This window comes from Muscardinus avellanarius (assembly GCF_963383645.1).
Source record: "Muscardinus avellanarius genome assembly, chromosome: 10".
Taxonomy (NCBI): domain Eukaryota; kingdom Metazoa; phylum Chordata; class Mammalia; order Rodentia; family Gliridae; genus Muscardinus; species Muscardinus avellanarius.
The window spans coordinates 112,192,667-112,206,368 of NC_137796.1; the positions used below are offsets into that span (position 1 = coordinate 112,192,667).

General features: G+C 45.1%; 1 protein-coding gene across 2 annotated transcripts in view; it reads left to right on the forward strand.

Moving 5' to 3' along the window:
* MEIOB (meiosis specific with OB-fold) overlaps nt 1–11,700 on the forward strand; it is a gene marked incomplete at both ends in the record, with an annotated part of 44,655 nt that extends 32,955 nt beyond the window's left edge. Inside the window, 7 exons of one of the 2 annotated variants that reach the window (XM_080702582.1) lie at nt 1,120–1,172; nt 1,256–1,351; nt 3,283–3,384; nt 3,961–4,114; nt 7,324–7,507; nt 8,447–8,533; nt 11,590–11,700. In XM_080702582.1, coding sequence (XP_080558708.1) covers nt 1,120–1,172; nt 1,256–1,351; nt 3,283–3,384; nt 3,961–4,114; nt 7,324–7,507; nt 8,447–8,533; nt 11,590–11,700 — 787 coding nt within the window. The remainder of the gene's footprint in view (nt 1–1,119; nt 1,173–1,255; nt 1,352–3,282; nt 3,385–3,960; nt 4,115–7,323; nt 7,508–8,446; nt 8,534–11,589) is intronic. The other variant, XM_080702583.1, reaches the window with a different exon arrangement.
* Between the last annotated feature and the right edge of the window lie 2,002 nt (nt 11,701–13,702).

The window sequence follows — 13,702 nt, forward strand, 5'->3', positions numbered from 1 at the left end:
ATTTCTTTTCTGGTTTTGAGCTCCACTCTGAGTCCCTGGAGGGCGTGCTGAGCCTGGCCCCTGGGAGCTTTAGACGCTCCTTGCACCGAAAAAACTGCTGAATTACACCCGGTGTTCCGCAGCTGCTCACCTCTGCTCGCTGTCTGCCCCTCCTCTCTGGAGCCTGGTGGCTGGTTGAGTGCGCTGGTCTGGAGCCGTCCGGCAAATTCTCCGATGCCAGCAGCAGTATGGCGCTGCTGCCATGTCCAGGCCATGAGGCCAACATATCTCCTCTCCGGGTCTGAGCTCCATTCTGAGTCCCCCTCCTCTCTGGAGCCCAGCGCTGTGAGGAAAGATGGTGCCGGCGGCGCAGCTCCGCCGCCGCTGGAATGCGGGCTGGTTTCCTCTCTGGCATTGGCCGTTCTTCTAACCTGCCTTCTCTCTGTTCCTTGTACTTGCAGTTTTTATTTCTCTGCTGGTGGTGTTTTCTGGCTATGAAAAGCGCTGATTTTGTAGTAATAAAGATGGATTGTTAGCGGGATTCGTAAACGCTGCTTTACTCGGTCACCATCTTCCCGGAAGTCTGCCATCAGATTTTTCTAATGTTTTATTTATTTATTTATTTATTTATTTATTTATTTATTTATTTATTTATTTATTTATTTTGTGGTACTGGGGATGGAACCCAAGGACATTCTACCTCCAAGCTACACCTCCAAGCCTATTTTTTATCTTCATTTTGAAACAGGGTCTCATGAAGTTGCAGAGGGCCTCACTAAGTAACTGAGGCTGTCCATAAACCACGATCCTCCTGTCTTAGTCTCCCAATGCTGGGATTGCAAGTGTGCGCCACTACGCTCGGCTCTAATGTAATGTATTCTTTTTTTTTTTTTTCTTGGTGTTACTGGGGGTGGAACCCAGCGGCTTTCTACCTCCAGGCTATACTCCCAGACCTATTTTATAATTTATTTGGAAACAGAGTCTTACTAAGTTGCTGAGAGCCTCACTAAGTAGCTGAGGCTGGCTTTGAACCGGTGCGATCCTCCTATATCAGCCTCTCAAGAACAGGGATTACAAGTGTGTACCACCACGCCCAGCTTCTAATGTATTCTTGTGTCACTTCTTTTTAAACAAATACAGTTGGGATAATGAATCCATTCTACTTGCACAGAGCTGGATGCCCCGAGAAACAGGTATCTTAGTTTTATGATTGCATTAAATAGTTATCATTTATTCTCCCCTGTAATAATTTTGAAATGGCTTTTCCCCAAAACAGTAATATTTGCCTCAGATATAAGAATCAATTTCGACAAATTTCGGAACTGCATGACAGCAACTGTAATCTCAAAAACTATTATTACGACTAACCCAGGTAAAAAGCTTCTGAAGTTTTTCACCTCTTTGGAAACGACCATGCACATATTCCAGTATTTGTGTGGTGTATTTAAGAATAAAATGCATGTTGAGTTTGTTTGTTTGTTTGTTTATTATTTGTGGTGCTGAGGATTGAACCCAGGGCATTCTAACTCCAAGCTATACCCCCAATCCTAGGTTATTTGGAAGCAGGTCTCACTAAATGCTGGTCTTGAACCTGCAAACCTCTGGCCTCAGCTTCCCAAGTACTGGGATTACAGGCATGCACCACCAGCCCAGCTCTTGGTTTAATTTAACTGAAAAGGGAAAACTGATTTATATGACTTTAAAAAAATTAGAATGAAGCCAGGCGTGGTGGCGCACGCTTGTAATCCCAGCATTCGGGAGGCTGAGACCAGAGGATCGCAGTTCACGGACAGCCTCAGCTACTTAGTGAGGCCCTCTGCAACTCAGTGAGACCCGGTTTCAGAATAAAGAATAAAAAATAGGGCAGGGGGTGTAGCTCAGAGGTCGAATGCCCCTGGGTTCCATCCCCAGACCTGCAAAAAAAAAAAAAATCAGAATGAGCTTTTTTATATTTTTATTTTAAAAAATGTATAAAAATTGTGTGTGTGGGGTGATGGGGATTAAACCCAGGTCTACCTCTCAGCTACATCCTAGTCTTATTTATTTATTTATTTATTTATTTATTTATTTATTTATTTATTGGTACTGGGGATTGAACCCAGGGGCATTCTACCTCTGGGCTATACCCCTAGCCCAACTTTTTATTCTTTATTTTGAAACAGGGTCTCACTGAGTTGCAATGGGCCTCAGTAAGTAATACCCGTGAGATTCTCAACAACCTAGTGAGACCCTGTTTCAAAATAAAAATAGCAACAGGGCATGGTGGCACACACTTGTAATTCCAGCATTTGGGAGGCTGAGACTGGCAGATTGCAGTTCGAGTACAACCTCAGCTACTTAGTGAGGCCTTTTGCAACTCAGTGAAACCCAGTTTCAAAATAAGAAAATAAAAACAGGGCTGGGGGTATAGCTTGGAGGTAGAATGCCCCCTGGGTTCCATTCCCAGTATGAAAAAAAGAAAAAAAGAAAAAAATAGCCAGGTGTGGTGGTGCATGCTTGTAATACCAGTGTTTGGGAGGCTGCGACAGGAGGATCACAAGTTCACAGCCAGCCTTAGCAACTTAGGCCCTTAGCAACTTACTGAGACCCTGTTTCAAAATAAAAAATAAAATAGCGCTGGGGGTGTCACTCAGGTAGAATGCCCCTGATCCAATCCCCAGTACCATACACAAAATAAATAAATAAATAAATAAATAAATAAATAAATAAATAAATAAATAAATAAATGGAGCCAGGTTTGGTGGCACATACTTATAATCCTACTACTGGGGAGGCTGCAACAGGAGGATTATAGGTACACAACCAGCCTCCGCTACTTAGTGAGGCCCTCTGCAACTCAGTGAGACCTTATTTCAAAATAAAAGATAAAATAGGTTTGGGAGCTGGGTGTGGTAGTGCATGCTTGTAATCCCAGCATTTGGGAGGCTGAGACAGGAGGATTGCAGTTCGCAGACAGCCTCAGCTACTTAGTTAGTCCCTTTACAACTCAGTGAGACCCTGTTTCAAAATAAAGAATAAAAAATAGGGCAGGGGGTGTAGCTTGGAGGTAGAATGCCCCTGGGTTCCATCCCCAGTACTCAAAAAAAGGAAAAAAATAAGTCTGGGTATGTAGCTCAGAGGTTCAATTCCCAGTACAATCAGTCAATCAATCAATCAATCAATTAGTGGGGTATAGCTCAGATGTAGAATACCTTTGGGTTCAGTCCCCAAGACAAAAAAGAAAACATGATCATTCTGGATCCTTCACAGTGATTTAAAAGACAACCAATTTGCCTTTTCCTTATTATTCATTTTCAATTCAAGATACACCAGAAGCTAATGTCCTACTGAAGTTTATAAGAGAAAATAAAGAAACAAGTGTCCCGATTGATGAAATTGAGAGTTATTTGAAAGAATCTATAAATTGTAAGTGATACTTTATCATTTGACTTTTTGTGTGTGTAGTACTGGGGATTGGAACCCAGGGGCATTCTACTTGGATCTGTATCCCTTGGCTTGTAATCCCAGTACTCGGGAGGCTGAGACAGGAGGATCCCCGGCCAGCCTCAGCTACTTAGTGGGGCCCTCCACAACTTAGTGAGACTCTGTTTCAAATAAAGAATGAATAATAGGACTGGGGTATAGCTTGGACGTAGAATGCCCCTGGGTTTAATCCCCAATTCTGCAAAAATAAAATATAAAGATAAAATAGGGCTTTGGGTGTAGCTCAGAGGAAAAATATCCCTGGGTTTAATCCCGAGTGCCACAAAAAAAAAAAAAAAAGAAGAAAGAAAGAAGAAAGAAAGAAAAAGAAAAAAAGAAAGAAAGAAAGAAAGAAAGAAAGAAAGAAAGAAAGAAAGAGATAGAGAAAAAAATAATATAGCAAATATAACACTTTTTCTTTAAATGTTCTCTTGTGAACTTTATAGCTTTCTATTTGGATATAGTCCTTTCTAGTTCTTAGAATATATATGGAACTATAATGCTTTTCTTTATTTTTAGTAAATACAATAGTTGATATCTATACAGTCGAGCAGCTAAAGGTAAAAGCAGTGAAGAATGACAGGAAAGCCGATCCTGTCTGTGGCATTCTTTACGCTTACATTTCCACCCTGGACATTGACGATGAAACCATCAAAGTAGTTCGAAATAGATGGTAAGGAGAAAAATTATTTATGTAAGAAATAATTACTGTTAATAAATTTTAGACTCTATCAAAGTTAAAGCTATCCTTTGACAGTGTTTATTTATATGAGAGAAGTACATAAATAGAACTAGCCAGGCATGGTGGTCCATGCAGTAATACAGTGGAGCTCAGAGGTAGAATGCCCCTGGGTTCAATCCCCAGTATAACACAAGCACAAAATAAACAAACTAATAAAAAGTTTCCTCAGCAAAATTATTTATTTATTGTGGTACTAGGTTTAAGGTGATCCGCAGGCCCACGAGACTAGAGAGCTGGTGGCTAGTCCAGTTAGGGAAAGTCTATTGCAGGCGAGATTAGCTGCTGAGCTGTCTCAGAGAGCAGCAGTGCTAAGGGGAAGCGAGACGCTTTTACATCAGGGAGCAGAGCGGGAGCGCCTGGTTTAGGAGTAGCCAGCTGCTCATGGGTGGTGAGGGCTGACCTTCATGGTCAAGGTCAGAATTTTACAGTCAAGGTTGGAATACTCTCCCTGTGACTCTTTTCTTGTTTTTGTTAATACTCCTTACTGCATCAGACTGCCCTGTGTTATTTTGGTACAGCTGTGGTTGTGGAACCCACAGAGTAGTGGCTATGAAACCCGCCAGGCTTCAAGCAGCCTCTGACCTAACACTCAGGACTGAACCCAAGGTGTTCTACCTCTGAGCTATGTCCCTAGCCCTATATAATTAATTAATTAATTAATTAATTAATATTTAGTGGTACTAGGGATGGAAACCAGGGGCATTCTACCTCCAAGCTACACACCCACCCCAATTTTATTCTATTATTTTATTATTTATTTATTTATTTTTGTGGTACTGAGGATGGAACCCAGGGGCATTCTACTTTTGAGCTACACCCCAGCCCTATTGTGTGTGTGTGTGTGTGTGTGTGTGTGTGTGTGTGTGTTACTGGGGATGGAACCCAAGGGCATTGTACCTTCGAACTACACCCCCGGCCCTATTTTTTTTTTAATTCTTTATTTTGAAACAGGGTCTCATTGAGTTGCAAGGGCCTAAGTAGCTGATGCTGTCTGCGAACTACAATCCTCCTGTCTCAGCCTCTCTAATGCTGGGATTGCAAACATGTGCCACCATGTCTGGCTCCCCAGCCCTATTTTTATTTATTTTGCGGTATTGGGGATGGAACCCAGGGGCATTCTACCTCCAAGCGACACTCACAGCCCTATTTTTTATTCTTTATTTTGAAACAGGGTCTCACTGAGTTGCAAAGGCCTCACTAAGTAGCTGAGGGTGGCTTTGAACCTACACAGTCCTCCTGTCTCAGCCTCCCAAATGCTGGAATTACAAGTGTGCACCATAACACCCAGCTCCCAGCCCTATTTTTAATTTTTAATTCTTTCTTTTCTTTTCCTTTTCCTTTTCTTTTTTTTTTTTTTTTTCAGTACTGGTGATAGAACCCAGGGGGCATTCTACCTCTGAGATACACCCAGACTTGTTTTTTATTCCTTATTTTGAAACAAGGTCTCACTAAGTTGCAGAGTCTCACTAAGTTGTGGAGGCTGGCCAAGAACCCTGATCCTCCTGTCTTAGCCTCCCAAGTACTGGGATTACAAGCATGCGGCAATATGCCCAACTTTTTGTTCTTTATTTTGAAACAGGTTCTTACTGAATTGCAAAGGGCTAAGTAGCAGGGGCTGTCTGTGAACTATGATCCTCCTGTCTCAGTTTATTCTTTAATTTTGAAACAGGGTCGCACTAAATTGCAGAGTGCCACACTAAGTTACTAAGGCTGGCCATGAACCTGTGATCCTCGTCTCAGCCTCCCAAGTAGTAGGTTTACAGGCATGTGCCACCATCTCCTAATCACAGCAAACTATTTAGATTCAAAGATAATAACTAACTTTTAACATAAAATATATTTCACCCCTAAAAGATAAATATATAATACTGCCCTAAAATTTTACCAGGGATGACAAACTTTTCTTATAAATCGGTAGAAAACTGTGTTGGTAGCCAGGACTGGTGGCACACACTTGTAATCTAGTACTTGGGAGGCTGAGACAGAAGGATTACAGTTTGTGGCCAGCCTCAGCTACTTAGTTAGACGGCCTCAACTTAGTGAGGCCCTGTTTCAAAATAAAGAATAAAAACCAGGGCTGGGGGTGTAGCTTGGAGGTAGAATGCCCCTGGGTTCTATTCCCAGTACTGAAAAAAAAATAAAGAAAAAGAAAAAGAAAACAGTCTATGCTGTTGTCATGTCTTCCAGCTCTATGATGCTAGCCGTTACAAACATTATCCTCCACTGCATGAAGCATACGCCCTCCAGGCTCTCCTAGGTCAAGGCTCGTATTTGTTTGCAGAGAAAGTAAGCTCTAGTAGACTTAGCAACCATGGCCAAAGGACACCGCTTGACAAGAAATGTCTAAAATGATACTTAGACAGTTGCCCTATGGATTTTGTAATTGATTTTTTTCTTTTCTTTTTTTTTGGTGGTGCTGGTATTGGGGATTGAATCCAGGGGCATTCTACCTCAGAGCCATACTCAAGTCCTTTTTATTTTTTACTTTATTTTATTTTATTTTTGCAGCACTGGGGGTTGAACCCAGGGGTGATCTACCACTGAGCTACACCCATAACCCTACTTTTTATTCTTTATTTTGAAACAGGCTCTGCGTTGCAAAGGGCCTCATTTAAATTTAATATGAAATTGATTGTGGCTACACAAAAACCTACTTAAAATGCTAAAGTAAGGCCTCCTTCAGAAATAAGGAGTAGCATATAACCATCACTGACGAGAGGATGTGTCACTAGCAGTTCTAATAGCATTAAGATGCGAGCCTGCCTAGCCCTGTGGGGTTTTGCACATGTGCAGGACGATCATCGGGTGAGCAGTTTCTCCCCTCAACTCCCAGTGAGGAGATGGAATGACGCACTCCACCCAGGAGCAGACGTGCCCACCGTCTCTACATGTCAGCTCTTCTGGGAAGGGAAGGGGTGTGGACTGGGGAGCAGGAGAGGAAGTCTGGCTGGAAGGGAGGGACGGAAGGAGAGAGGGGGACAGGCCCCAGCCTCAGATGACCCCAAGTGCAGGGACTGAGGTGGACCGCAGAGGAAGTTTGTTTGGTTCTCTTAAGAATGCACAGGTCCTGCACTGTGCACTGCGCAGCTAGAGGTCAAATCCCTAGGACAGCAGTTTGTCATCTCTCTGTTTCTTTCCAGCTCCGGCTGTGGTTATATTGTCAATGAAGCGTCCAACACTTGTACAACTTGCAACAAAGATTCTTTGGGATTTAAATCTGTTTTTCCCAGCTTCCATATGCTGGTTGATTTTACTGACCACACTGGTACCCTCCATTCCTGCAGTCTCACAGGAAATACTGCTGAGGAGACTTTGGGCTGTACGGTAAATAACAAATAGAAAGAAATATATATGTATTGCAGTACTGGGGATTGAACCCAGGGACATTCTACCTCCAAGCTACACTCCCAGCCCCGTGTGTGTGTGTGTGTGTGTGTGTGTGTGTGTGTGTGTGTGTGTGTGACTAGAGGTGTAACCCAGGGGCATTCGACCTCTAAGCTATACCCCCTGCCCTATTTTGTATTCTTTATTTTGAAACAGGGTCTCACCAAGTAGCTGAGGTTGTCCAAGAACCACAATCCTCCTGTCTCAGCCTCCCGAATGCTGGGATTACAAGCGTGCACTACCATGCCCTGCCCCCAGCCCTATTTTTTATTCTTTTTTTTTTTTTTTTTTTTTTTTTTTTGGTGGTACTGGGGGTGGAATCCAGAGGCTTTCTACCTCCAGGCTATACTCCCAGACCTATTTTCTATTTTGTTTGGAAACAGGGTCTTACTAAGTTGCTGAGAGCCTCACTAAGTAGTTGAGGCTGGCTTCGAATCTGTGTGATTCCTCCTGTCTCAGCCTCCCAAATGCTGGGATTACAAGCATGCGACACCAGGTCTGGCTCCCAGCCCTATTTTTATTTTTTATTTTGAAACAGCGTCTCACTAAGTTGCAGGGGTCCTCATTAAGTAGCTAAGGCTGACCAAAAACCTGTGATCCTCCTATCTCAGCCTCCCAAGTACTGAGATTACAAGTCTGTGCTACCACACCTATAATCTAGAAATATTTTCAAATTGAATTATTTTCCTCAAACATAGAGTTTTATGCCAGGTGCAGTGGCATGAAACAGTGAGGCACTTTTTCAAAATAAAATAAAATAGAGCTGGGGGTTTTAGCTCAGGAGTAGAATGCCCTTGGGTTCAATTCCCCATATCCCCCCAAAAAAATAGAAGAAAGAAAAAAAGAATATGTTTGATCTTATTTATTTATTTTACCCAGGTAAATGAGTTCCTTGCCATGTCAGATGAACAGAAAACAGCACTGAAGTGGCGATTTCTTTTGGAAAGAAGCAAAATTTATTTAAAAGTTAGTGTATTTTGCAGTAATATATTCCATATATTTATACAATATGATCCAATAAGTGTGTGTGTGTGTGTGTGCGCGCGCGTGTGTATGTGATGCTGAGGATTGAACCCGGGGCCCTGCTCATACTAAGCAAATGTTCTGCCACTGAGCTATTCCCCAGCCCAGGCATTATTGTTAATAATGCCCAATTCCCAAATGTGCAGAAGGACTGGCTATCCGAGAAACAATGGAAATACTCAGATTTCTTTATATAGTGTAAAGGGAGTCTCAGACGATGCAGAAGAAATAGACCAACAAAGAAAGTATCCTTGAAGCTGGGCCTGGTGGTGCACGCTTGTGATCCTAGCATTCGGGAGGCGGAGACTGGAGGATCACGATTCACGGACAACCTCAGCTACTTAGCAAGGCTCTTCATAATTCAAAAGACCCTGTTTCAAAAATAAAAAGATTTAAAAAAAGGGCTGGGCTGTAGCTTGGAGGTACAATGCCCCTGGGTTCCATCCCCAGTACCGTGAAAGAAAGAAAGGGCCAGGCCTGGTGGCGCACGCTTGTAATCCCCGCGCTTGGGAGGTGGAGACAGGAGGATCACGCTGGTTCGAAGCCAGTGTTGCTGGCTTAAGAGACCCTGTTTCCAAATAAAAAATATAAAATAGGTCTGGGAGTGTAGCCAGGAGGTAGAAGGGTTTCCAGGAACCTCATTACCACCAAAAAAAAAAAAAAAAAAGATGGAAGGAAGGAAGGAAGGAAGGAAGGAAGGAAAAGAAAGAAAGAGAGAAAGAGAGAAAGAAAGAAAGGAAGGAGACTATCCTCCAGGTGTGGTGGCACACACTTGTAATCCCAGCATTTGGAAGCCTCCCAGAGCCCTCCCTGCAGTGCAGAGCTGCTCCTGGCTCAGTGAGGTGGTGAGTAGCGTGGGCAGTGATTAGCTTCTGGGATGAATCCCAGTCTCACCACTCATCAGCCTGCATGATGCCGGAGCTTGGTTAACCTCACGAAGCCTGTGACGGCCTATGACTGGAGAACTCTGAAGGCCCTGCCGAGCGCACACAGCGCAATGTGAGAGGATCGTAGGATCTTAGTGTAAAGGTGTGGAAAGGGATGAGAGGGATGGGAGAGAAACTCCCCTTGCTCAAGTGAGGAGAGTGAGACCAAACAGGGTCGCCATCCCCCCAACCCGGTCACATGGGGGACCGCAGCATGTGTATCTCTTCCTTCCCATGTTCACACTCCTAAAGGTTGTTGTGCTGTGGTTTATGTGAGGTGTACCTACAGATATTTACTGTCTTAGGACTTAATATTGAGAATTTATTTATTTATTTATTGGTACTGGAGATGGAACCCAGGGGCATTCTACCTCCAAGTGACACTCCCAGCCCTATTTTTTAAAATTCTTTATTTGTTTTTTGTTTGTTTGTTTGTTTTTTGGTGGTACTGGGGATGGAACCCAGGGGCCTTCTACCTCCGGGCTACACTCCCAAACCTATTTTATATTTTATTTGAAAACAGGGTCTCTTAAACCAGGTGAGGCTGGCTTTGAACCTGTGCGATCCTCCTGTCTCAGCCTTCCAAACGTGGGGAATTACAAGCGTGTGCCACCACACCCGGCTTAATTCTTTATTTTGAAACAGGGATCTCACCAAGTTGCAAAGGGCTTTGCTAAGTAGCTGAGGCTGTCCTTCAACCACGATACTCCTGTCTCAGCCTCCTGAATGCTGGGATTACAAGCATGATGTGCCACCACGCCTGGAAAAGTTTAAAACATACTGTGAGCACACGCCGTCAGTGGCCAGAACAATGTCATTTCCTGCCATGTAGCCTCAAGAAAACCACAGTATGCTGGTGAGAAAATAGAAACAAAAAGGCAAACATTGTCTGGACATGGTGGCGCACACTTGTAGCCCCAGTACTTGGGAGGCTGAGACAGGAGGATCGCAGGTTCGTAGCCAGCATCAGCTACTTTCTGAGGTCCTCCACAACTCAGTGAGACCCTGTTTCAGAATAAAACGGTAAAGTAGGCTGGGGGTGTATCTCTGAATTAGAATGCCCCTGGGTTTCATCCCCAGTACCAAAATAAATTAAATAAGTATATAATGCAAGCACTGATCAGGGCATGGTGGTGCACACCTGTATTCCTAGAACCTGGGAGGCTGAGACAGGAGGATCACAGGTTTGTGGCCAGCCTCAGCAAATAGTGAGATTCTCAGCAATCTAGTGAGACCTTGTTTCAAAATAAAGAGTAAAAAATAGGGCTAGGGGTGTAGCTTGGAGGTAGAATGCCCCTCGGTTCAATTCCTAATACAAAAAGTAAAAATAGATAAATAAATAAATGTACAAATAAATAAAAATAAGATAGGGCTGGATTATAGCTTAGATGTAGAATGCCTTTGGGTTCAATCCAAGTACCACACACAAATCAATACATAAATACATAAACAAAATAAGACTATTATTAAACCACTCTCCATTTCCCTGTGGTCCAACAGACTGCATCAGTGCTGCATGCTAACCTGGCACCCTTCATGCTTTAAGACACAGTAAACCTTCACGTTGTGGGACTTGTAATCCCAGCTTTCCCCCCCTGAGAGAAGCTTCATGAAATGTGGCGTGGATTTTTACAGAATCCCTGCAGAAGGCAGACCTGTAGTTCTGACTGCTCTGCCTGGGTCTGGACTTTCCGCTACTGCCGCTTTAATTGAAGTTTATGGTTTTTTGTTTGTTTGTTTGTTTGTTTACAGGTCTAGGGATGGAACCCAGGGGCGTGCAACCTCCGCGCTGCACCCCCTGCCCTATTTTTATTCTTTATTTTGAAACAGGGTCTCACTAAATTGCAGAGGGCCTCACTAAGTAGCTGAGGCTGTCCACGAACCGCCATCCTCCAGTCTCAGCCTCCCGAATGCTGGGATGACAAGCGTGCGCCACCACGCCCAGCTGGAAGTTTATGTCAGCCTTGTAAAAGCTCCACTGCAGCTCTCACTTTGTAGTTACTGGCTTTCAACTTCACACGCGAGGCGGTGTTTGAAGCTAACCCTCTGTCTCCTTTTACTTTCTCCCTCCAGCTTGTTTCGTCACCCAGAGCGAAGGCTGGACTGAGAATTAGCGTGCTCTCGTGTAAGCTGGCAGATCCTGCTGAAGCAAGTAGGAGTCTGTCTGTACAAGGACACGTCTAACACCGAGTATCATTCTTTTGTGTGTGTGTGTGTGTGTGTGTGTGGTACTGGGGGTGGAATCTAGGGGCTTTTCTACCTCCGGGCTGTACTCGCAGACCTATTTTATACTTTGTTTGGAAACAGGGCTCACTAAGTTGCTGAGAGCCTCACTAAGTAGCTGAGGCTGGCTTCGAAACTGTGTGATCCTCTTGTCTCAGCCTCCCAAGCGCAGGGATTACAAGCGTGCGCCACCACGCCTGGCAAACTGAGTATCATTCTAAAACCTCAAAAATACAAGTGTTAGCTCCTTTAAAATGGAATGTCAGCGTGATCATTACAGATAAATTTTATTTTGTTTAAATGTGGTAAAAATATTCTGTAAGCTGTCACTACATTTCCTTCCAGTTGGTCTGGGGCGGCCTGAACACCCATCTGTGCTCCCCGCTGGGAAGGCTGTCCCTACTGGCTGTTCCTTCTCTCTGCCCAAGCTGCAAAATGTTTACACAGATTAATAAACAAGTTTAATTTTCTCCACAGATGTGAGTGATTTCTTTTCTTAGGTTGCCTTACCTTATCTTGCTTTCTGGAAAAAGCTTAGAACCTCTGAAAACCTCTCTCCTGGAGTGTGGCAGAGGCCACCCCTGACAGCACACAGTGTGGCGGCCTGGAGCTGGAGCTGGGGAGCAGCGGGAGTCATAGGCAAGATTGTGCAAGTGCTTTGCTCTCCACAAGCTTCTCTACACCCTTCCTCCTGGGACGACACAGGAACCCGGCGCCTTCGGGTAGCCCTGATGAGCTGGGAGGAGGCTGGCTTCAAAAGCCTCAGGGGCAGCGCCCGTCCTGGGGATGTTGAGGGAGGTGCTCGGGACACCAGGGCAGCAGCCACCTTTCATCCCGGCCTTCCCTGCAGCAGCCCCGGAGCGCACTGCCCACCGCCGGTGGAGCTGCTGCTCAGGCTCTGGCCTGCCACACCCACCCTCGATCTGAGGCACTTGCAGTCGGCACGTTGTCTGACCCTCCGGAAGTGGACACGTCCAGCGCAGGACTGAATAAAAAGGACAGAAGTGAGTAACATGGCACTCACAGAGCTGGTGTGGGGGGATACACTCGTCTGTAACCTTTTCTCTGGCCTTTACTGTGCGCAGTCACAGAGGATTTGAGTTAACCGTGTTATGTCGACATTGAGGCAATAAACTAAGTCTGCGGAGGATTGACCTCGTCATCCACAGTGGCCGGATGAGGAAGCGCCTCCTGTTCTCTGGGAGGGAAATGTGGGCTGGTTATGCAGGGTGAATTGGGAGGTGGACAGGGAAGGCGGGGTGAAGACTGGTAGAGGAAGCCAGCGTGGTGCCGCTCGCCTATAATCCCAGTGCTAGGGAGGAGGCTGAGGTGGAGGATGGTGGCAGGTCCGAGGCCAGTCTCGGGCACTTAGCAAGACTGGGGTTGTAGCTCAGCAATAGAACCCTCCCCTTGGGTTCAATCTCCTAGTACCAAAAAAAAAAAAAAAAAAAAGATGGGTAGGGGAGGTGAGGGAAGAGGGTGCTAGTGCAGAGCTTGAGCCCACTGCTGATTGAGCAAGAGTGGGTATGGTGTCCCTCCAGCGAGCTTAGGAAACCGAGGAAGGCATCAGGAACTGCTGTCCCAGGCCCTGCTGCCCTGACGCACCAGCAGCAGGTCCAGAAGTACCAGACCTGGCTTCACCGCGACACCCATGCCCTCGGCCGCCCGGGCTGTCCCGCCACTGGCTTTCATTGCATTATCATCTCTGTTGAGGTGTTCTCACCAGCCACGCACAGGCTGTTCTCACCAGTCCCAGCCCAGCTGAGCCCCAGCATGGCCAGCAGAGGGCTCTGGACGGCTGTCTCGCTGCCATCAAGACCTTATCTCTCAAGGGCACCCAGCTAGGAAAGCCCTTGACCAGTCACTCAAGGGGCAGTCAGATTGCTTTTCATGGATGAGGTAGCAATCTTCAGGGTAAAGAGTCACAGTGAATCAGAGGTGCTTGCAAAGTTTAACTTACACA